Raw genomic sequence first — 25,291 nt, forward strand, 5'->3', positions numbered from 1 at the left:
AAATGCAAATGAGAAAAATAATAAATAATAAGGTTTTGGAGGAGGGAAAGAATAGATGTGGTCTGAAGTAGTGATTTCAAACTTTAATGTGCTCACCCGTTCACTAGAGAGCTTGTGAAAATGCAGATTGATTCAGGTCTGGGTGGAGCTGGAAAGTCTGCATTTCTTTGATTCAAACACCACTCTAGAAGTAGCCTCCGAATCATCTTTTGACGGGGCGCCTGGGTGGCTCAGATGGTTAAGCGTCTGCCTTCGGCTCAGGTCATGATCCTGGGGTCCTGGGATCGAGCCCCGCATCGGGCTTCTGGCTCAACGGGGAGCCTGCCTCTCCCTCTCTCTCTGCCTCTCTCCCTGCTCATGCGCTCTCTCTTTCTCTCTCTCTCTCTGTATCTCTGTCTCAAATGAATAAGATCTTTAAAAAAAAAATCATCACTTGAATATTAGTTATCAGCTCTCTATATGAGCTCATTTAACATCACAGAAGGGCATATACCTTTTAAGTATACTTTTTAATGTCTTTCCCTGCCTGAAAATAAATTTAATGCCTCCAGAAAGTGTTTCCTCTGCCTGCTTTTGCAGGCACAGGTGGGTGTTCTTTATTATTTATTTATTTATTTATTTTAGAGAAAGAGAGGGGGGCCCGGGAGGGGGAGGGGGGAGAGTCTCAAGCAGGCAGAGCCCCATGCAGGGCTTGATCCCAGGGTCCTGAGATCATGACCTGAGCTGAAACCGAGAATTGGATGCTTAACCAACTGCGCCACCCAGATGCCCCTTTTTGTTAACAGATTGTTGCCTTTCTTCCACTCCCCACTAGAAGGCAGTAGAGAGCTGTCTTCTCTTCTCTGCATATGCGCAGTCACCAAGGTCCCTACTCCTTCCCTCTTGAAACTAGCTTATTTACCCACCACATGGAACTTTCTTCAAAGTTCAGCTGTTTTCTTTTACCACTTTTGTATCCTATGGCCTTTCTACTCTGTGATCAATAGGTCATTTTACCTTTGAGCCTAATTCCTCGATCATTAAGTTGGAGCAGATGATTTCTTAAGGGCACTGTAGCTGTGCATTTTTGTAACAACAGAAGCAACTAATATTTCTGCAATGCTTTAGACTTTATTGTACACTGTCTCAACAACCCAGTGGTGTAAATACAAATGAAGATTCCAAGATTCTGTCACTTCTGTAGTGGTTCTAAGCACTGAAGTCTTTTGGCTCTGCCAGTTTCGCTCCATTACAAGTAGTTGGGTGGTTGTCTTTGAACCACCTTTCCATTCTAACCCTTCTCATTACTACGGTTTCCCCCATTCCGTGTGTGCCTGTAGCAGCTTTAAGCTCTCACCCTTGTATGGATTCATGACCGACTCTCAACCATTTGCATCCTCCCTTCCTCCTCCCACTTGATGTCTGTCTCCCCTTGAGCCAGGGATATGGGAATTGACTCAGTCCCACATCATTTGTCTTTAAAATTGAGATTCACACGTTCCATGCCTCATGTTTTCTGTGTCCTTTTTTCTTTTTCCATTCCCTTTATTGATTATTCACCATGTTAGACTTCAGCAAATCATTGAAAATGAGCAGATCTCCCTGGGTACAGTATTTTTAGAGACCAATTATAATGGACCTTTTTTCATAAAATTAGACTTGAGGGGTGGAACCCTTCTTTATAATTTACATTCTGCCTACTTACAGGCCATATAATAGGTAATAATATAGGCAATAAATACAAAATGGATATAAACTGCAAATAAGACTTGGGCCTTTCTGACCCCAACTGCAGCTTTTCTGATACATTGCAGGTTGGTCCACAAATCCACATTTTGAGGTTAGTTTAAACGTAATTTTCATTAGCCAAAGATATGAAACCATAGAAGCCAGCTGGCCACAAGAGGCAGATATAGATGGGACATATGGCAACAGAGCTTCCCTTTACTCCCCAGAGTGTACAAGGGAAGGATCTCAGTGAGTCCTTCACCAAGATCAATTTTTGGCATACCACTGCCCTCTTATATTTGGCTCATGTCACAATTTTAAGACAACATTCTCTAACAGTCTATATTTAAGGGAATAATTACAAACATTGGATTCTCCTGGATATTTTGTTGTTATCGTTGTTTTTTTAAACTGTATTCAGAATCAGCGAGGTCACATAATTATTGGGTTGGGAGGTTAGAGAAAAGCAGAACAGTTCCCAGGTGTCACTGACACATAGATCTTTCTGCCTTCGGCTTTCTAGCATTTTGGAAAGCCCATATTCCCTGAATCCACTCCCTTGGCTCTGTTTTAACACTTTTTGTCAGGTTGGTTCCGGTACTAAGTTTAATATAAAATCACAATTACGAGTCATCTCATTCAGTAAATATTTCTTTAATGCATATACCTGGTACTGTCTAGCTAGGCATTGGGGATTTAGCAGTGAACAATATAGACAGGAATCCTTGCCTTCATATAGTTTACTTTCTAATAGAGAGATGAATAAAATATATAAAAAGTATAATATGTCAGAAGGTAAGTGCTATGGAGAAAAATAAAGGAGAGAAAGATAGAAGTGCTGGGATGGGGAGTGGATAATTTCAATTGAAGTCACAAATATATTTCCCCACGTGGACTAATTGTGGTTTTTCATATGTACTTATATTCTGAGTAATACGGTTATAGCCTTACTTTATTCAGTTGTGTGTAATGACTTGTGTTCAATGTCTGGTATCTTTCTTTTGTCCTGAATGCCAAGTGCATCTTGCGAGAAGCAGGTGACACTCCCAGGTTGACCACCAGAGAGCAGACTTGGCTGTCCAAAGCTCTCTTGTCAATTTTGTACCTTCGAGAACAGAGAATGTTATTTTAGAACAGCAGAGCCTCTTATCAAGAAGATATAGTATCAGGGCTTCTGGAGATTATACTTTGGAAGTTTTTTTTTTTCAAGTTGGAGTTCATTTAACTATTGTTAGTTGGCTTGGAACCAAATATTCTTTCCAGAGTGTTACACACTGACCTAAATGTGAATGACTTTGGATAATTTATAATCCCAGTAAACAAGTAATATAAAACAAAGCAACATGTTTCAAATTATAGTTTTACTGAAATTCAAGAGAAAGAGATGTCACTCTTATCCTCATTCATGCCTTATAGACATCTTTAATAAAAATACAGATTTATAAAACATATGCATTAGGGCATAAGCATTTGTCTTGCAAAAGGATTCACCATAGAATCCATTTAGATAGTAAAAATGAATTTCCACTAATGCATTTTTGGAGAGAAAGGAAGAAATTATTTAACATTTTTTCTTTAGATAGAGCCAAATGGACAATAAGGTACTATGTAAATTATAGTGTAAAACATTTATATTTATATTTAAAATGTGTTTAAAAGTAAACAAATTCACCTAGTTGTCATAAACTTCACTGGGCCTGGCCCTAGCCTTTCCCTTTTATTGGCCACTGCCTGGCAGAGCTGGATAAACCACCCTTGGTTGACTGAGAATTGATCAAAATGGTCTCACTGATCAGTATGGCCATACACATGTGACAAATACTAGTTGGTAGTACACATCATTTAACAATGTGATGGTTACTAGAAAGGAGGGGGATGGGTGAAATAGGTGATGGGGATTAAGGCATGCACTTGTCATGATGAGCACAGGATAATGTATGGAAGTGTTGGATCACTATATTGTACACCTGAAACTAATATAACACTGTATATTAACTGGAATTAAAATAAAAACTTAAGGGGCGCCTGGGTGGCTCAGCCGTTAAGCGTCTGCCTTCGGCTCAGGTCATGATCCCAGGGTCTTGGGATCGAGCCCCACATCGAGCCCCACACTGAGCCCCACATCGGGTTCCTGGCTCAGCGGGGAGCCTGCTTCTCCCTCTCCCTCTCCCTCTGCCTCTGCCTCTCTCCCTGCTCATGCTCTCTTTCTCTCTCTCTCTCTGTATCTCTGTGTCTCAAATGAATAAATAAAATCTAAAAAAATAAAAAAAAATAAAAAAAATAAAAACTTAAACGCCCATCATTTAAGTTTACAAAACCTTCCTTGTCTAAGCGTGTTCTAAATGTAGACTTTCATTGACATTGTCTTGAGCATAGTTACCAGTGACTGTCCTCCTCATGATGACAGATTCCTAAGGTTGCCATTTGTGACCTTGGTGCTGAACAAATACAAATGATTCTCTAATCCGTGTGAATCCCAAACAGCTCATTAATCCATGGTTAGAGTAGCTCAGTTACAGTTGCTAATAGGATGCCCTGCCTCTGGTGTTAGAAACCAACCTAAGAATGATACAGCATTAAGAGAGTGGTGGTTTAAGGACCAGCTGTTCAGGCCCTTGTAGTAAATCCAAGTAAAGGAACATTCTCTCTTGGAAAACAGAACATAACAAAAGGAAAGGCAAGCATTACCTCTTCTGTTGATTAATCTACTTCTGTTAAGATAGTAGAATCATGCTCTGTTTTCTATAATAACCCATGAATTAAGCTCTTTATCCTGAATTATTGGCCTAATGTCATAGTCGGGTCCTGTTGTTTGCTTTCTAGCTTTGGTTCAGAACATAAGGTTGAACCGTGGTATCAGGTTCCAGTGTGTCCCAGGGCTTTTTGAGGCCTGGAATGCAGTGGGGATAATGAAGAGAAGGAAATATATAGCAATTTCAGTTTTTGCTGATGAAATACAAATGCAGACTTAGAATTAGGAGATCTCGCATGTGTGTTCCCTGATGAGTGAGGAAGTCAGATAGGGACTGGGGTAGCTAATAAATTTCCCTCAAGGTTAATCTGGAGAAAGTTCTGGCTTCTGAAATCAACCACTCAGGTACAGCTCAGGAGTACCCAAAACTAAGCTTTTTAAGTGGTCTTTCAGGGCGAAAGTGGTAGATGGGGATGAGAGAAGCATAGATTATCTGGTGATTTCTCTAAAACAAAGGCAGGAGCAGATATTTCTGAAGGGAAAGGACCATAAAGTGAGGGAACAATGTGGGTTCTCTTAGTTTAAGGACAACAGAGTTCTCCAGAGTAGGTGGTCCAAGAAGAGGAGGGGAAAGAGCGGTGTTTCTTATAGGTTGTAGCTTTGTTTTGTCCTCTGAGCTTTCCCTTTTGCCTGCTTTTAGGATTAGTAGGACATTATTTTAAAAATAAAATAGCTTCACTGCTTCCAAGAATGACTGCAATATAGGTAGGATTGGCTACCCTAATCTTACCCATATTTAGTACACCTTAAAATTTAGAAGGACAGAGTTCAGAGATTACTTCATCCTAATAGAGAATTTTCCAAAGTCTTAAGTATCTAGTCTATGAAATGAGAAAATAACAGTGTTACTTTGGGAGCCATTGTTCTTCCCTTAACTAGAGGAAAAAGAGATGTCCTTAATTATAAATGGAATTGATAGATGATGATTTACTTGTATAATCAGCTTGTGGCAGGTGTGAATCCATGATCTGTTTGTCAGAAATGGACTGGAGCTGGTGTGTTTGACTTAACTACCACCAAGTTCTGGATGTTGGAGTGTAGGAAAACATTGCCTATACCTGTGAGTAAATCCTCAACCATCAGAATGTTTTTAAAGAGAGCAGAAGCCCAGTTTGAACTCCTAAATTCAAATTTCACACAAGTCACTGGAGAAGAACTTTTGATTTAAGAAAACTGTTTTTAATGTGGTTCTGCTAGGGCTTGTTGGGATATGTCTAAAACCTAGTTACTGTCCCTACTGATTAAATCTAGCTGGGGGTTGGGGGGAGACCTTAAAGAAACATAAACGGCTCTGTGGAATCAAATGATAAATTCTTATGCCGGAAGTGTTCAGAGAAGGGAACAGTTAGTGTGAGCTGGAATAATTAATTGGTGAAAGCTTTCTAGGGGAGGGGTATCCTGCACTGAGCTGTAAAGTATGGGAGTAGGATTGGGATCTCAGGAACAGAGGAGACAACAAAATTATGAAGGTGATAATGAACTGAATGCATTCAGTGGACAGTAAAGAGAGACACAGACAAGCCTGACTGGAGTGTGGGATCTATGATGGGAAATAGGTCTGGTAAAGTTATAGGGAACCTTTAAAAACTGGGAAAGACACATTAAAACCACAGTGAGATATAATTACATAACCACCAAAATGACAAATTAAAAATAGAATGTCAGGTATTGGGAGGAATGCAGTACAACTGAAATTTTCTTACTTTTTTTCCCTCTCATACTGACAAGTATGTCAATTCCTCAGCCCCCTTGAGAACTGTGTGGGTAAAAATGTCCATAGCAGTTTTATTCACAATAACCCCAAACTGCAAATAACTCATATGTCTCATCACCAGGAGAGTAGATAAACTGTAATCTGTTTACACAGTGGAATACTACACAGCAATAAAGAATGAATTAGTAATACCCACAGCACTATGGCTGGATCGCACAGGCATTTTGTCAACAGAAGAATGAGATACAAAAGAGAATATGCTGTATGAGTCCATTTATATGAAGTTAAAGAACAGGCAGAATTAATCAATGGTTACATAAGTCAAAATGGTAATTACTTTGGGGGAGGTGTGGGTTATTGATTGCAGAGGATCCAGGGAACCTCTGGAGCCCTGGAAATACTCTGTATATTAATCTAAGTGGTAGTCACATGGGTATGTATGTATGCAAAAAGTTGAGCTGTATATTTCAGATTAATACACTTTACATACTTATTGAATATATGTTTTAGTAAAAAAGTAAGAATAATCAGGTTCTGGAGTTTAGATTTGTTGTGGGAGGTAATAGGGAAGCATTATGGAATCTTGAATAAGGAAGTGACTGAAGAAACGTGCTTCTAAAATGATTCATCCTCTAATGATGTGGAGAATGGAACAGTGTTCAGATCAGCTATTATATCTAGATCAGATCTAGTGCTGCGTACTATAGGAGAGACAAAATATCCATGACCCGGTCCTTAGCCTTAAGAAGTGTATGGTCTTAGGTGCCTGAGAGGCTCAGTTGGTGAAGCGGCTGCCTTCAGCTCAGGTCATGACCCCAGGGTCCTGGGATCGAGTCCCTCATCGGGCTCCTTGTTCAGCAGGGAGCCTGCTTCTCCTCCTTCTGCCTTCCGCTCCCCCTGCTTGTGCTCTCTCTCTCTCTGACAAATAAAATCTTTAAAAAAAAAAAAAGAGGGCGCCTGGGTGGCTCAGTTGGTTAAGTGACTGCCTTCGGCTCAGGTCATGATCCCAGGGTCCTGGGATCGAGCCCCACATCCGGGCTCCCTACTCAGCAGGGAGTCTGCTTCTCCCTCTGCCCCTCCCCCCCCCGCTCATTCTCTCTCTCTTTCGCAAAAATAAATAAATTGTTTAAAAAAAAAGGAAGTTTATGGTCTTTTGGAGGAGATAAGTTATATGAAACCCAGAAAGTTACAGTGATAAATGCTTGATTCATGGTGGTATGGAAACAGCCCTGAAATCAGATGAGTTCAACTCCTAATTCTGTCATTTATTAATTTTCTGACTTCAGTCAAGTTACTTATTTCCTTAAATGTTGGTTTCCTTATCTATAAAATAGGAATAACATCTACTTTTGCTGAGAAGATTCAGAGATGTGGTATTCAAAAATTATAGTACAACACAGTAGACATTCAGTAAATGTTCCCTTTTCTTAAACGCTGTACCCACCCATAGAGCGGTACTTGTTTTGTTTTTTAAACAATGTATGACCTTTGTTCAGATCATGGTTCTGGCACTTATTGGCTATGTGACCTTAAGTAGCTTACTTAATTTCTTTGTCTCACTCTCTTGGGGGACAGAAAAGGGAAGGGAAATTATACCTTGAGTGAGTGTTACGAGAATGAAGAGAACCTAGCAGACACGTAGTATCTAGCATGAAAGAGGCACACTAAGTAAATACAAGATCCATTTCTCTGGAATGTGATGGAGTATACAAATGTGTAATACAAATAATGCAGGCAGTGAGTGATGAAATTGGATCAGAGTGGGTACTATGGGGTGGAGAAAGAATAGGCTCATCATGTCATATTTTTCCATACTGTGACCTTGTTTATACAAGGTGTTTCTCTATGCTTCTATTTTTGTCTTTTTATAAGATGAAAACAATACAAAATATATCTTTGGATTGTAATGATGCTAACTTGAAGGTGTGACATTATTAGAAACTATGGTAGGGTCTCATAACCCTTCCACTAGAAGTTATTCTTGTTCTAATAATACTTCTAATAGGCATTGTCACCCAAGCTCCAACTGAAAAGTTAATGTCTTTTCTATGAGTGGAGACCCCTGTCACAATCAAAGGAAAACCTAGATGCCTAAAGGGAAGGAAATCCATTTATAATGTGTGCCGTTATTTGTCACTTGAAATATAATCAGCAGAGCAGCAACCCAGGTCTTGTTGGGTATCAGTGGTGAGTGGTTTCTTGGCTAAAGAAGTTTAATTTGCAGGGCAAATACTAAGTACTAAATATTGACATTTCAGAATTGTATTGTTCAGAATGGTCATGAACTCACAAGTCAACTGATCAAATCCTGGACATCAGCCTTCAAATTTTTGGAGCAATGTTAGATTTCCTGTGAAACTTCTGGCCTGAATTAGCTGCTGATTCCTAGTGTTTCCCAAGCTTGAGGAAAACGAAGAGGTAAAAAATAACACTTTTCCCTAGCCATTGCTCATTTGTCCCCCTTCTTTCTTCCAGATATTCCGAGTGGTGTGCATTTGTTTGGGTAATCCACCAGAGACATTCACCTGGGAGTATCGAGACAAAGATAAAAATTATCAGAAGATTGGCCCCATAACACCGTTGGAGTTTTACAGGGAACATGTCAAGCCACTCTTCAATATGGAAAATAAGGTTGGAGACTGGCACTGGCAGCCACTGGCTATTTACTTTCAAATACCTGTTGTCTACAAGGAAGGGTCTAAGATTCTTGAGCTAACATGCATGGTCATCAAACTGGACACTAAACAAACTATTTTCTCCTTTCCTCTTGAGGTATTTTATGTACCTAATGATATAGTCGGTCATCTGAGGATCGGTCACCTTTCCCCAGTGCTCCTCTTCGGAAACTTCTGATATAGGCCAGCAGTCAGTTTAATTCCCACACACTTCCCTGATTTGGGCCCAGAATCAATCTCAGGTGCAAGACAAGAAAAGGAGATTAGGTGTTTCTCACCGTGAGTTCAGAGCATCTCTGTACCATGGGCCTCACTGGGGACTTTCACATGGAAAGGAGCACTGTCCCATCCTAGTTTTTCCTGCTCTCTTCAGGTCTTCTCCACCAATCTAGCAAGATGACCAGAACCACTTACTTCCTTGGCATTTTGACCCTCTTATAAGCAAGTGGCTTTGTTTTAGGAGTGGAATCTCAGCTTGATTGCTGTGTTGCCAGGAATTGAGCCTGTCTTATAACTTGAGAACAGGAGTCTTGGAGTGATGGGATCTCCATCTTGCCTTATTCAGTGCATGCAACTAATTCAGAATTAGTTTTGGGGCAGTTCTTGCCAGTAGGAAAAACAAGTAGATGCAGCTCCCAAAGTGTGTTCCTTGCACTAACTAGATTATGCAAGAATTTCTCTTCACATGACTTTGCCACCTTTTGTTTCTTTGTTATTTAGCAAGGGATTTGTAATGTTTTTTTCTTGTAGGCAGAAGTGATGACTTTAATGCCCACATATGTATTTAGAGGAGAGGTGAAGCCTTGTTTGAGGTTCCTGGTTTTATGTTCTAATCAACATGTTATTAATCTCAATAGATTTGTTTAGTGAATGACCCTCGGCCACAGCACAAGTACAACAGAGTTTACACAGTGGACTACTTAAGCAATATGGTTGGCGGGAGAAAAACTCTATATAACAACCAGCCCATTGACTTCTTGAAAAAGATGGTCGCTGCCTCCATCAAAGATGGAGAGGTTGGTAACGTTTCTGTGTCTTCCCCATTGGGGTTAAAAACCTCTTCTCCACTTGTTTGGTGTAAGAGGAAGACAGGATTTATGTTGACTTTCTTTTTTCCTCTTTCCTCTATTTCTAGGCTGTGTGGTTTGGCTGTGATGTTGGAAAACACTTCAGTGGCAAGCTAGGCCTCAGTGACATGAATGTGTGAGTACAAGAAATTTAAAATAGAAAATCATCTGTGGGCTGTTGTTGTTGGAGTGCACTCTTGGTACGAAATGACTTAGCTGAGGTTCACCCGAAGATTAAGGTTGGCCTGAGGGTGGGTCTCTCTCTTTCCATCTTGTAGAGTTTGAGGACTCATAGCATAAACTCCACATAATGTATATGCTGTAACCTGGGAAGTCAAGATCATACTTCATATTTAAGTTGAAGTTGTTGCATGTTCCTAAAAAGCCATCTTATATGAGAAAAACACTTTAAAAAAAAAATTGATTACTGTATAAATCTGCTCAATACATTTGAGATGTAATGAAAGGTTTTCCAGACTTCTTGTTAGCTATTTCATCCTCCTTAACTACTACTCTTACTTTGATGCCTTATGTATTTTGTCTTTATGACTACTAGGACTAATTTGCATGCATACTTTAAAGCATGCCTCCTGGTTGTTTATGGCAGTGAAGGTTCATTTGCTAACTAAATCATACAAAATTCCTTGACTGTTAAAATAAACCCCTTTACGGTTTCTTACCGTTACCTACAAGAAGTTGAGTAAATAATTAAGAACAGAGAAATCTGCTGAAAGAGAGAATTCATGAATTTTTTTAACTTTGACAGTATTCTCCAATATTTTTGACATTATTTATTTAAATTTCACTATCAGTAGTGGTCTAAATGAGTTCAGAAACTGGGTGTTTCTGAACTGGGTGGTTCACCTCAGGAGAGACTTTTTTTTTGAGAGGGAGGGATAGGGATGGGCAGAAGGAGAGAAAGAATCTTACGCAGTCTCCATACCGAGCACCAGCCTGATGAAGGGCTCGGAGTTCCATCTCACGACCCTGAGATCATGACCTGAGCCAAAATCAAAGGTTGACGCTTAACCAGCTGAGCCACCCAAGTGCCCCAGAAGAGATCATTTTTTGAAGAACTTACTTCAAAAGATTTTTTTTAAGGTTTTCTTGCCAAAATAACCAATACAAACTCATCTTGTCAGCCTTTGAGATGGGGAATTTGTTTAATTACTTCATATTTTCTTCAGTACGCTTGTAGCACATAGAGAAAGAAATCCCATTGAGAGACCAAATTCTGCATGTGCACCATATTCTCTGAAGAACTGCAGCCCATATTTATTTGGAACTGTGGAGCTCCTTCAGTTTCTTTTATGTTCCTTTTACAACCAGAAGCCAGTTTTCCCCCTTGATTGTACTGTCTTTATTCTTTACTACCATTCTTTTTACAGCTATGATCATGAGTTAGTGTTTGGTGTCTCCTTGAAGAACATGAATAAAGCTGAGAGGTTGACTTTTGGTGAGTCACTTATGACCCACGCCATGACCTTCACTGCTGTCTCAGAGAAGGTATGACCCTCAGCATGCTTACTTCAGTGTTTGCACAGATGGACCTACATTCTCCTGTAGACTGTTATCTAACAGAACTTCATTCATGTGATTTCTGTTAAAAGTTAGCTTCCAAGCAAGACACTGTACTTGCGTCACTTGGGGTTTGGCTGCATGCTCAGAGGTAATAAAAATAGGAATTTTCCATGAGGAACAGAATTTGGGTCGAAAGGGAGTAAGGAAGTAACAGCTCTGCTGTGACTTTGGAAGTTCTTGATGTGAAGAGAGGTCAGCAAGAGAACCTGGGGGAGAAGATAACTTCTATGTATAAGGAATTAAAATATGCTGTGAAAGTGTTCATATCTTGATGACTTATATTTTCAGACTTACCTTCTTTTCATTTGTCATTCAGATTCTTCTGCAGTAAAATGTCAGTAACAGTAATCTATGGACTCCTTGCCCATTGCTGGATTTATACAGAGCTATTCAGGAAATTGGATATAAAGTATTTAGAATTTCCTATGAAATACTCTGAATAGTAATATCACTGTTTCTAGAACCTACTGTTGGAAACAATAACTGAAATTTTATCTTTCACAAATAAGCTTCCCCATTTCTAGGCTGTAGAGTGTATATTTCATTCCTGTGCTCACGGATCAAAGGAAAAAAAAATTTAAGACTACTTTAATTCTTTACCACTACCAAAAAAAAAATGTTCGTTTTCTAGTCTAGAAGGCATTTTTCATAAAATACTATTAAAAAAAGGAACAAAATACTAAAGTAAATAAAATACTAGAATACTTAGAATAAAATACTAAGTGGCTTATATTTTATATTTTTATATTTATTTATATTTATGTTTGCACCTGCTGTATTGGATTTTAACAAAAGCTCCTTAAATTAAAGTTAAACTTTTAAATTATTTGGAGAATTATTAAAAAACAAAAATAAATGAAAAACCTGTAATTGCCAGGAGATGTTCAGTTTTTTTTATCATTTTCCATCTCTGTTACATCCTAATTTTCAGAAATCAAAATCATACACACTGTGTCATTTTCTCTGGAACTTCCATTCTTTGACTTATGGCTTATAAACATGCGATTGTTTTCCTCAGGGAAATGGAGCTACTTTATATGCTAATAGTATAAAGCAGAATTTATATTATCATAACTGGAATTCTATATTGAAATCTCTCTCTTCCCTCCAGTTTGGGTTTTTGACTACCATAGTAATTTGTACTACGTTTGAATGATTATGCAAAGATAATGCTAGTAGCTATATTCTGGGATATCCTTTATTGGTTGCTGATTTCTTGGAATCCCTATGATGGAGGTCCAGGTATAATTCCATATTATAGATGACACAGAGAACAGCTCTGTCTAGGTCATGCAGAAATTCATTGGCCAAGGAGAGGAAACATTTGCAGACTCATTATAGTAAATGACCTTAGGTGGTATAGATTCTAACAGTATTTTTAAAAGGAAAGTAAAAATGTACTACAATGGGGGGAGTAGAAAGCCAAAACAGACACCTGATAGGCTAACTCCAGAATGTATAGTTTAATTATGTGATTTTGAAGGTACCTGGGGCTCAAATTAAGAGGTAGTACAGATAAGGGTGTTTGAAACTTGTTGATTTGATTGTTGGCTATTTCTGAGACTGAAAATTACTGAGATCTAAGAAAACTGCCAAGAGAAAAATCAGATCCCATGTAGATGAGACTCATGCAGTTATATGCAAGTAGGAGTTGACAGATGAAATCATTAGGAGCCAGCTCTCTTCTCAAAGATTTGAGTTGTTTTGACATCAGCAAATGCCCTGGGTAAATGTAAAAGATAAAAGTCTTCCCAAATGGAGCCTTCCTCTTGTCCTTCTCTGTGTTACTGTAGTAAAGGTTATGAATGAAGGTTATCATTAAGTGTCATTGTCCCTTTAAGAAGATTATAATTGAGTTCATTTTATTAATGAAGATAAAAGAGGGAGAACAGTAGAACTGTGTCTGGCTTTTGTTTTACGAAAGTAGTCTTTTTACTTTGGCTTTGCCATTCAGTCTCTATTGTATTAAATTCAGTATTTGTGTAACTGAATCAGTAAAAGCGCACATTTGGAGAGTATCATTACTTGGTTCCACTAAGTAGAAAATTAGGCAGTATGATGAGAATGTGTTTGTTTTCTTTTTAAAACTCTGACTAGGTCTTAGAGTCATTTCTAAAATGAATACAGTGGGAAGCCTTTACAGAGAATGCTGATTGATTAAAAGCAAGGGTCCCTGGTTTCAGATGGTGTTCACCACTTTTAGTAATTTAATATTTCATATTGTCAGCCAAGTAGCAATTTAATATGCTTATTTTTGGTGTAGAATATAATGTAAAGGAGAAAATAGTATTTGTTTTGTTACATGTATTGCATTTTTACTCCCAAGAGAGTTAAACCTCACTTCTACTAGAGTATCCCTTTAGTTATAGTAGAGAATATATGGCCCTGATCATGTATATCATGGCTGTATAGAGAAGACTGTTTCTTCTGAGTGGCTGAAGAAGAGCTAAAATTACATGACACCTCAGCAGGAGGGATCTGTTTCAGACTATACATTGTTATCCACTCTTTTGCAGGATGATCAGGATGGTACATTTATGAAATGGAGAGTGGAGAATTCATGGGGTGAAGATCACGGCCACAAAGGTGAGCTTAGTCTGGTAATGCTAACTCAGGGTGACTGGAGTCTGCGCTACTCTCTGCCTCCTAAGAGATACGGGTAAAAAGCTGCCCTAGTGTGTAGCATTTTTTAGTAATTAGTGCATTAGCTAGACTATTCTACAGAAAATCTGAGGATCTCGTTTGCCTCCATGATCCCTATGGCCAGCATGTTGTGCCTGAACCCACAGTTGATTCTGAGACCAGTATATGCTGGCATTCATTCCAAACCATGTTGACCCTACTAGACCTCTTTGTACCAGAACCACTTGACCAATGAGAAAGTTGAGTTTCCTTTGCCAGGATGCTTGCTATATAGCATTTGGTGGATTTTCATGTACTGCACTAACTCTCTAGAAAGTCAGAACCTTCCGAGGGGGAGAATGAGATTGGCAAGAAACTTTAGCCATTTATTGGAGTCTCCTTAGAAGTTGTGAAGTCCAAAGAGCAGAGGAATGCTCTGGTTACCGTTTAGAATTGTTCTCTTCTGACATATCAAAACATTGGGCTAAAAGCTAACAGGTAATATATGAGTTATAGAAAAGTAGAAAATATATATATAAGCAAAATGAAGAAAATAAAAATTTAAGGTAATCCTATCACCCAGAGATCACCATCGATTAACAGTTTAGGGTATATTCTTGCAAATTTTTTTTAAAGATTTTATTTATTTGAGGTGGAGAGAGAAAGCACACACGTGCACGCACAGGAGCAGGGGGGAGGAAGCAGAGGAAGCGGGAGAAGCAGGCTCCCCACTGAGCAGGGAACCCAACACGGAGCTCCATCCCAGGACCCTGGGATCATGACCTGAGCTGAAGGCAAATGCTTAACCAACTGAGCCACCCAGGCACCCCATATTCTTGCAAATTTTTGAGACCATACTTTTTAAAGACAACTTTTCATAGTAGATGAAACCCTTTTAAGGTGTTTTTTAAGATTTTATTTATTTGAGAGAGAGAGAGAAGGAGTTGGGGGGGGGAAGAGGGAGAAGCAGGTTCCCCGCTGAGCAGGGAACTTGATGTGGGGCTGGATCCCAGGACTCTAGGATCATGACCTGAGCCGAGGATAGACGCTTAAGCGACTGAGCCATCCAGGTGCCCCTGAGGTGTTTTAATGCCTTAATTTTTAGGGTTTCTTTTTTAAAAAAATATTTTATTTATTTATTTGACAGAGAGAGATACAGCGAGAGAGGGAACACAAGCAGGGGGAGTGGGAGAGGGAGAAGCAGGCTTCCCGTGGAGCCGGGAGCCCGATGCGGGGCTCGATCCCAGGACCCTGGGATCACGACCTGAGCCGAAGGCAGACGCTTAACGACTGAGCCACCCAGGCGCCCCAGTTTTTAGAATTTCAAACCCAAAGAGGCAACCACCATAGAGTATTGGGCGAGAGAGCATGTACATGCATGTGTGTTTGTGGTATTTTGTAGTAGCTCCTTACCAGAGTCCATATTCTTAACATTTAGCCAGTGGACTTTGGCTAGGAAAAATGCAATAACCACAGCTTACTAGACTAGCTAGAAGACAGAGAAGAAGTAGGGAGGGAATCCTGTGAGAGATACCCAAACATTTGGAATCAAACTTCAGCACACATCCCACCAACCAAGGATCAGCCAGAAATGTCCTTACTAAATAAGGAAAAGAAAATAGAGATCTTAGTAACTCTTTGCCTGTTGCCCATTTAGATAGTGATTTCCCAGCTGTGTTTGTCAGCCCTAGGATTTCCAAGGGTAAGAGGTTGGGGGGGGTGGTGCAGGTTTGGAGGTGAGCTGATGTCATTTATATTTGAAAACTACTGTCTTAGAAGAGTCTATTAACCTCTGTTTTGAACTTGACTTGAGTATGCTGTGATTCAGCAGCACAGGCCAAAACCTGGAAGCCATTTGATTTGTTGTTCTAAGTCTTTCCATCTCCCCATAATGTGATCCTTGGTGGATTTTGGCTGACCATCCCTGGGATCTGCCATGAAACTCGGCAGCTCGTTGTTTGTAAACAAATACAAGCACTGTTAGTGCATTTCTTTCATCATCAGTTGGGTGTGCCCCTTCTGTGATTTCTGCAATTGTTCTGTGGTTATGGGCTGCTTGTTAAATTAACTATTATGAATTAAAGTGCAGTATATCTTGAAATTGGTGATTCCTTATATGATGAATTTTATTTTAAGACAAATATACATTGGGATTAGGTGGAGAAGGGTAGAAACCTTAACAAACTTAGCAGAAAAATCAAGATAACTCATGATTTAGTTACATCTGCAAATTGGTAGTAGTTAAGAAATGGGTGCAAAGGAATAACTTGTCTTGAATTGGAAGGATTTGATATTTGTAACATTTTAAAACCTAAGAGATTGTTTCAGATGAACCTCTGTACCTTCTGTTTCATTTTTGGTCTAATTTGGTCCCTGTAATTGGGTTTGTTATCATAAAGGTTAGTGTTTAGGAAAAGGACTACAGTTATGGTTTAGATGAGCCTGGATCTGTTGGCTTGCTTCCGTGATATTTTTCCATCTGTAACAGTCACTCGGTTTGTAGATTAGTAGTGTGTTTTTTGTTGTTTTTGTTGGCCTGTCAATAACCAGTGTTGTGGCTTGACCAGCCCTTGTGGTTTTTATTCTGATTGCAAAATGCCCTTCAGCAATAACCAGGAAACTTTGAAAAAATAAAGATTTATTGCTTACAGAATCTGGAAATTACACAGTTCACCTGGGGCCACACATCGAGGTTGCGGGTAGACAGAGAGCATGCATGTGCCTGGAGTTCTGCATTAAAGCGGGTTGAGGGTGGAAGACTAGGGTTTCGCAGGCTCACTGTTTATTGGTGAATTTAAAACATAAGAGCAGGAGCTTAAAGTGTGGGAAGAGAAGAAGCAAGTGGCCTAAATGGTCAGTTATCAGAATCAACTAGGATCTCTAAAACAAAGGAGCCTCAGTGGGGGGAGGTGGCCTGGCTCTTTATCTAGTCCTGTGGCTGGCGATGTGTTTATTTGAGTTAGCCATCTTTGCCCCATGCCTTGGCAATCAAAGCTTAAGTCGGGCACTTGCATTACAAAAAAGAAAGAAAAACAGCTATCAGGGTTTACACTACGTGGTGATATCCACTTAACGCATGTTAAGTCTGGCAAATGCTCTGTTTTGTGTAGTGTGAGTTATTGTCTTTATTACTTTGAACCTAAATACCTACTCTTTTATTTTTTTAGATTTATTTATTTATTTGAGAGAGAGAGAGAATGAGAGACCTCGAGAGAGCAGGGAGGAAGGGCAGAGGGAGAGGGAGAGAGAATCCCAAGCAGACTCCATGCCACGCACAGAGCTGATGTGGGGCTCAGTCCCACAACCCCAAGATCACAACCCCAGCTGAGACCAAGAGTTGGAAGCTTAACCAGCTGCACCACCAAGGTGCACCCCTAAATACCTACTCTTAAAGAGGATTCTGGAGCATTTTGTTATTTTTTTTCCCATTCAACTATACCTCTTTAAAAGTTTTGTTTTTGCTGATTTATTAATTCCATTATGCTGAGAGAGCTGAGGTCTTGATTCCTGTGATCTGCCTGTAATCCTTGGTGAAATCTTCAGCTGTCTAGTTAAGGTTAAACTAACTTTTTTGTTCTTGAATAACAGAGCAAAGCATTTCAGTAGAGAACTAAAAGATATGAGCTGAGTGGGGGTAGGGAATAGTTCCTTTAAAGCCAACATAAATTATTTTCATGTATTTCTTAGTAATATTGGGGGGGGGCAAAGGGAGAGGGAGAAAGAATCTTAAGCAGGCTCCACGTCCAGCACGGAGCCCGACGTGGGGCTTGGGGCTCTATCTCAAGACCCTGAGATCATGACCTGAGCCAAAATCAAGAGATGTACGCTTAACTGACTGAGCCACCCAGGCGCCTCTTAGCAATGTTCCTTTTTACTTAATGGGAAAGAAGGAAAGATCTAACTTAATTAGCACACTTGGCCTGACCTGAGTATGTGTAGTATGTTGTTATGCTGACGATAGGTCTTCACCCCAGCGAGGCCCTCCGGTCTGTCAGCCTGGTGGGCACTGGCCAGCGTGTGTGAGGCAGAACGTGTTTGTGCTCTCTCGGGAGACAAAACAGTCTTAAACAGCAGTGCTAGGGTTTTGTTTCTGTAGATAACATTGTTAACAGTTTGTTACTATTCTCTTTGGGATTTCTGCCTGTTAAGATTGATGGTTTCTGAAAAAGCAGTGTTGATGATACAAGCTAGATATAAACACAGCAGATACAAACACGCATGCTGCCCTTGCCCTCTGCCCAGGCCTGCCTTTGGTCTTCCCCATTGGTCATGTTCATGGCCTTTCTTACACAGAGCTGACTAAGTAAATCGAATAACCTGTTTACCAAAATGGACAAAAGTACCTTCTGACCCCAAGAGACATAAAAGGAGGAATTAATTCTTGTCTTACTGGGCCCAGTGGGTTACTTCCTATTGGCGAATTCCAGTATTCTTAGCTGGACTGAAAAGTGGATACATATCTAACATGCTGTATTAGCAACATGGCCTTCTTTCTTCACCTGCTTCTTAAAATACTTGGCTGTGCATTTTTTTTTTTTTTTAAGATTTTATTTATTTATTTGACAGAGACATAGCCAGAGAGGGAACACAAGCAGGGGGAGTGGGAGAGGGAGAAGCAGGCTTCCAGCTGAGCAGGGAGCCCGATGCGGAACTCGATCCCAGGACCTTGGGATCATGACCTGAGCCGAAGGCAGATGCTCAACGACTGAGCCACCCAGGCGCCCCTTGGCTGTGCATTTTGTACGTTTATGGATCATATCAGAAATGGAGGGGTGCCTGGCTGGCTCAGTCAATAGAGCTCTGACTCTTGATCATTTGAAGGTTTATGTTCAAATATAGCACATTGAGTTCAAGCCCCACATTAGATGTAGAGATTACTTAAAAAAAATAAAAATCTTAAAAAAAAAAAAAAAGGTGGATAGGGCACCTGGGTGGCTCAGTCGGTTAAGTGGCTGCCTTCGGCTCAGGTCATGATCCCGGGGTCCTGGGATTGAGCCCCGCATCGGGCTCCCTGCTCAGCAGAGAGCCTGCTCCCCTCCCCCCGCCACCTGCCGCTCTGCCTACTTGTGCTCTCTCTCTCTCTCTGTCAAATAAATAAAATCTTTAAAAAAAAAAAAAGTGGATTTCACAACTGGAGGATGGAACAGACCTTGGGACTTGTTCCATTGTCTTTCATTTTGAAAAGTTGGTAGGCTTATTAGAGTAAAATAGTTTGTAAAACATTTAAGAATTTAAAATAGAGGAAATTACCTTTAGTGCATCTCTCTTAGAAATTCACCTGAAAAGAGCATACTCTTTAAGCCAAGATAACCTGTAGGTCATCTAGCTAATAAGTGATTGAGCCAGAATTATAATTCAGACAGTGACACTAGAGCCTATTTTCTTAACCACGAAACTCTGCTTCCTCTCAGCTTCTCTGTCTAGTAGCATCTACTCCACTCATGGGAATAACAGATCAGTTCATGATCTTTGGTGATCAGAAACTAGTGGTGGAGGGAACATATAAAACTATAAAGGGTCTAGAAACCTCATACATGTCCCATGCCAGGAGAAGGGGCTCATGGAGCACCATTTATGGCTGGGAATCTGAAGAAGGAGGGAGGGATGGTGTACCTGGTGAAGGTTTATGTTCAAATATAGCACATTGTGAGTTGGGCAAGTAAAAAACTCTAGCCACCTATTATTTCCCACAATTACTGTGTCCATGCTGCTTTATAATATGTTGGGATTTTTTTTTTTCCTTAACTTTTTATCATGGATAATTTCAAGCATCTGTGAAGTAAACAGAATAGTATTAAGGAACTCCCCTATGCCCATCACCCAACTTCAATAATTATCAAATTCTGGCATGCATATAACAAAGTGTTTCTGAGAATCAATAAATTGAATTCTTGGATGGTCTTCCTAATGAACCATTTTTATTATGGAACTTGACTTCTTTATGCTTGGTTCACTTAATCATGAGAAAGTCTGATATAGCACAGCTCTGAACATGGAATTATCGTGACAGAGTTCTTCATGTCCATTAAGTCTAGTTTCTTAATATGCTAAATAATAGAACCTTAAAGTGAGGGTAGGGAGGATATTATTTTCTAAATCTGCAGTGGTCACTGAAAGAAAATATTTCTTGTTTTTTTTTTTTTTTAAGATTTTATTAAGTAATCTCTACACCCAAGGTGGGGCTTGAACTCACAACCCCAAGATCAAGAGTTGCATGCTGTACCAACTGAGCCAGCCAGGTGCCCCAGAAAACATTTCTTTGAAAATTTTTGTCTCTCCTAGTTTTTATTTTGAACCAAGATTTTTCATTTTTCAAATTGCTTTTGTGCCTTTCAGATACATCAACATTTAAAATTGTTTTTAACCCACATTCTTCATCTTTTCTTACAAATAGCCTCTCTGTTCCTGATTTAATTTTAGTGAAATTTCTAGACTTCCTCCTAAAAGAGAGTCTTGATTTCCATCAAAGAGACTTTGACATATTAGAGATTAATCTGGAAAGAAATTTATGTGGCTGATTCAGATTATATCTGGACTTCTGTTGCTTCCTGAAGACTAACCTTACCAGCCAAACTATTCCATATGATTTTGGATATCTAGGCAAAAAAGTCATCATATCCTTCATCTAATGTTATATTGTGGAACCAGGAGAGACAGTTACTACTTTTTTTTTTTTTTTTAAAGATTTTATTTATTTATTTGAGACAGAGAGAATGAGAGAGAGCACATGAGAGGGGGGAGGGTCAGAGGGAGAAGCAGACTCCCTGCCGAGCAGGGAGCCCGATGCGGGACTCGATCCAGGGACTCCAGGATCATGACCTGAGCCGAAGGCAGTCGCCCAACCGACTGAGCCACCCAGGCGCCCCAGTTACTACTTTTTTGATTATAGATCCTGGACAGTAATTTAGCTCTGTATAGTTTCAATTACTCTATCAGTAACATGGATAATTTCTGTTTCCTTATGAGGTCCTACAGTTTGTCTATAGCCATCAAATGAAATAATGTATGAAAGCATGTTTCAAACTGTATGCTGCCACAGAACTCTGAAGAGTTTAGGAGTGCCTGCGTGGCTCAGTCGTTAAGCGTCTGCCTTCGGCTCAGGTCATGATCCCGGGGTCCTGGGATCGAGTCCCGCATCGGGCTCCCTGCTCAGCGGGGAATCTGTTTCTCCCTCTCCCACTCCCCCCTGCTTGTGTTCCCTCTCTTGCTATCTCTCTCTCTGTCAAATAAATAAATAAATAATCTCTAATAAGAACTCTGAAGAGTTTAATGAGTATTCCATATTTCTGTCAGGGGTACTCAGTATCATAGTTCATAGCATCTTTATAAGAATTCAAAATTTGCTGATGCATTTGTATTTTTCCTCATGGCATCAAGGTAGAGTAACTCAGGATATGAGCATGGGTGATTATACCCATGTGGTATGTGAAAAACTGAAACTTACTGAGAGGTTTTCACTTACTTGGATTGCACTGTGTCAGAGATAGAATTGGGATTCAGATTTCTTTTTTTTTTCTTTTTTTTAAAGATTATTTGAGAGAGAGTGCACACATGCAAGTTGGGGGAAGGGCAAAGGGAGAGACTCTGAGGCACACTCCCCAAGCCTATCACGGGGCTCAATCCCAGGACACGAGATCATGACCAAGAGTGGGACACTTAAGCAACTGAGCCACCCAGGCTCTTTGACAGAGACAGCTTCCCTAAAAATGTTTATTACCTATAAAAGATAATGTATTATTTGCAGATCTGTTTGAGATTCAGTTTTGTGTATCAAGCACAAATAATGTAAATTATAGGCAATATTGAGCTGAATGTACTGAAATAAGAGAAAATTATATGCGCTAGAAGCAGAGGTTTCTGACTTTCTGGAAAGGGGCAAGATACAAATTTATGTCACCTCGGGGTTTTCATGGAAAAGTGCTGCTGTTATCACCTGGGTGTCAGAGTTCCTTCAGAGGGACCTCTCGTCCTCCATCTTTATTAACCAAAAAGCCTGCGTGACTGGGGCTGAAAAAGAGTGCGCATGAGTGGAACAGAGCAAGCGTGCGCTCTCAGGTTGGCTGCTGCTTCCCTCTCAAAGTGTGTGACTAGGAAAGGGCTGCCGTTTGTGAGAGGGGACAGACTATGGCACCGTAGCTCCTTTTGACCTGTGACCAGGCCTCAGTCTCAGGGACAAATCTCCTCACACTCACATGGAGTTTTGTGCGTGTGCTTGCTTTCTCCTGGGGGGAGGATCTACTGTTTTCACCTGATTGTCTCCAAGGTGTACTTGCATTGGTTTGAGAAGGATAAAGGGGAAACACTGGTGCCAGACCGCCTGGGTCCTGGCAGTCCCACCTGTTGGCTGTATGACCTTGGTCATGGTATTTAACCTTCCAAAGCTGTACGTTTCTGATCTATAAAATAGGGGTGATAACTGTACCTCCCTCCTAGGGTTGTTGTGAGAACCGTGCCAGGCATGTAAGGAGTGCTCAAAAGTATTAGCTGTCGTCGTTCCGTCGTTACTGTTACCTGTGAACAAAATGAAGGCAGGACAAGAAGGCCCCTTAAACTAAGTTCCCTTCTAGAGGAGGGCTGTTTAACCTGCCCACACCTCCAGTTTCAGACCTTGAAGAATTCAGGATCGTAGTGTGAGCACTGCGCTGCCTCACCAGCTTACCGGATGGATGGCTCGTCAGGCGGGCTTAGTTTCATGAGAGACAGCAGCGGAGGTGAATAAACCTAGTGCTGAGGAAAAACCATTAGCAATAGCTTCCCCTCTCATTTATCGGTGGGATGCAGGGAACCGTGCACAGACCATGGTGGAATGAATGTTGGACCCTCCAAGGAATTTACACGCATTCACCGGGGACACAGGAAGGGGACTTGAAGAGGGCTGTGACGGGGCAGAAGTGGCATTCGTGGTGTGCTCCTCAGACTGTAAGATACAGGTTAAGTAGCCCCAGAAAGGCAAGAGAAGAGACGATTTCTCCAAGAAGGCAGGTGACCGAGAAAGAGGAAGAACTGGAGAGGCCCCCTCAGTGGGGAGGCAATAGGAGGACACTGAGGCTTTGGTGGGGGAGCGGTTAGCGAGAAGTCAGGGACTACATGGCGTCAGGGAGAACTTGGGGGTGAATAGTGCTGCCGCGGAGCCACCAGAAAATGGGTCAAGGGAAAAGGGCTTGGGCGGCTTTTAGAAAAGAATGGCAGCCCAGCTGTCCTGTTCTACCACATCAGCAGCAGTACCGGGCCCTTCCAGTGCTAGGTGCAGTGAGGAGACAGGACGACTGAAGCTGGGACAGTTGAGGTTGTAAATCTCGCTCCATATGTAGTGTTTGTAATCCATTATAAGAATAAGTAAAACATAAACACAAGAATAAGTGCAAAATAATGTAGGGGATAAATTGCAAGGTAGATGGTGAGTGATTGGAACTGTGAAGGCTCCTTAGTGAGTTTTCAAGAGGGAATGGAGTTTTAGGAAAGGTCATGACTCTTTTGGAAAGGAAGTGGGAGGCCAGCCAGAGAAAGGGTAGCTGAAAAGAGGGTAGCGCTTGGCATGTGGAGCATGCTTCCGGTAGGTCTGAGGAAGGAGGCCAAGAAAGAGTGTGAACTTTTGAGGAGATCAGACAGCAAGCTTTGCCTGAAACAGGAGCAGTGACAGAGAGGTGTCAGGGAGGTCATTGAGTTTCAGTGGGAAAATAGACCCTTGGGTGACATCTAAATCTTTCGTCTCCTGTCCATTGTTAGAGACCTGGCAGAATTGTGTGTGTTCTCAGGCTCGTCTGGATCATTCCTACTGGTCCAGGGACTTCTCCAGAGAAGTCTGACTGGTCGGTACATTGCCTTCTCTCCTCAGCCCAGAGGCAGACAGGCTTCTTCTGGACTCCTTAGCAGGGGACACTTCCTCAGAAGCATATGCTTCTGCTCTGTGAACTTGGTTGTGATTTGATGGTTTAAAAAAATACATCCTATAAACCAAAACAACCTTCTTTCCCTACCATATTTTTCACTCTGTAAGTTCTCTAGCTTTTGTTTCTGAGAAAAAGCCACAGGTAATATCAAGCTGTAAGAATATCTCGTATCAGCAAAAGGTTCAGGAACGTGAATGTGTCCCCACCATACAGGCAGACTTTTCTGTTTACTCTGGAGGAAAAAGAAGCCTCTTCTCAGATCACTGTCCAGTGTCTGTCTCATAAATGGTGCTTTTGGTTCCCTTTCTCTCTCTCTAATACCCAGCCCATCCTGTTCTGTCTTCGAAATTCATGCAGCCGGAACACATGACGTCTCTTTGATTTAAAGATACAGAATACCTGATAAGCAGCCACTGGGCACATGACGTGACCTTTGATGAGGCATGTGTGAGCAGGGGGAGTCGGTGCCGGGTAGGTGCTGGAACTAGATGATGTGCTGTCACCTGTTGCCTTGGCCCCAACTGCCAAGTCTCTGAATGCTCTAGAGGAGGGGGCAAAAACTGAATCCGAAGACCTAGGTTCGAACACGGGCTACATGACTTTAGACAATTCATACCAACCCTTTCTGCCTTGTAGGGTTGTTGCAGGATTAAAATCAAAACAAAGACAGTGGGTGTGAAATTGCATTGTGAAATGAAGCTCCCTGCAGATTTATGTGTGTGCTTTTGTTTTGCTTTGCTTTCTAAAGTGTAATTCTTGTAATAAATCATAAAATCACGTTGTTCCAAAATCAGATTACAAGAAAGCATATAAAGAGAAATCTTGTCTCTGTCACTCTCCACTCCCTTCCCCTCTTTCAGGTTACCATTTCTGTTAGTTTCTCTTCAGTTCTCAGTGTGGTTTAGTGCATCAAAGTTAACACACCGTGTTACCCTGCTCTGCCTCTTGCTCTCACTTCCCTAAACAGCATGTCTTGGAAGCTTTTCATATCAGTATGTTTCCATATCGGGACAGCTTCATTATTTCCCATTGTCTGCATGTACCATAGTTTATTCAGCCAGTTCCCTTACTAATGGAACTTGGGGTATTTCCAGTCTTTTGCTATTACAAACAATATTGCAGTGAGTTAATATAATATATGCACGATGCTTAGAGCAGTGCCTAGCATATGGTAAGTGCTAAATGAGTATTAGTTATTATGCATAAATACATACTATGTTCATGCAAGTACTGTATGTCTGTGGGACAGGGTTTCAGAAATGGCATTAGTGAAGGCGGTAAAT

At 40.7% G+C, this 25,291-nt stretch overlaps 1 protein-coding gene across 1 annotated transcript in view; it reads left to right on the top strand.

Moving 5' to 3' along the window:
- Nucleotides 1-25,291, top strand: part of BLMH (bleomycin hydrolase) — a 47,701-nt gene that overhangs the window by 16,779 nt on the left and 5,631 nt on the right. Inside the window, exons 7-11 of the mRNA XM_035027649.1 lie at nucleotides 8,649-8,804; nucleotides 9,706-9,864; nucleotides 9,984-10,051; nucleotides 11,304-11,421; nucleotides 14,013-14,082. Of these exons, the coding sequence (XP_034883540.1) occupies nucleotides 8,649-8,804; nucleotides 9,706-9,864; nucleotides 9,984-10,051; nucleotides 11,304-11,421; nucleotides 14,013-14,082 (571 nt within the window). The remainder of the gene's footprint in view (nucleotides 1-8,648; nucleotides 8,805-9,705; nucleotides 9,865-9,983; nucleotides 10,052-11,303; nucleotides 11,422-14,012; nucleotides 14,083-25,291) is intronic.

The sequence above is a fragment of the Mirounga leonina genome, unplaced genomic scaffold (assembly GCF_011800145.1).
Source record: "Mirounga leonina isolate KUSES-001 unplaced genomic scaffold, KU_Mleo_1.0 Mir_200, whole genome shotgun sequence".
NCBI lineage: Eukaryota > Metazoa > Chordata > Mammalia > Carnivora > Phocidae > Mirounga > Mirounga leonina.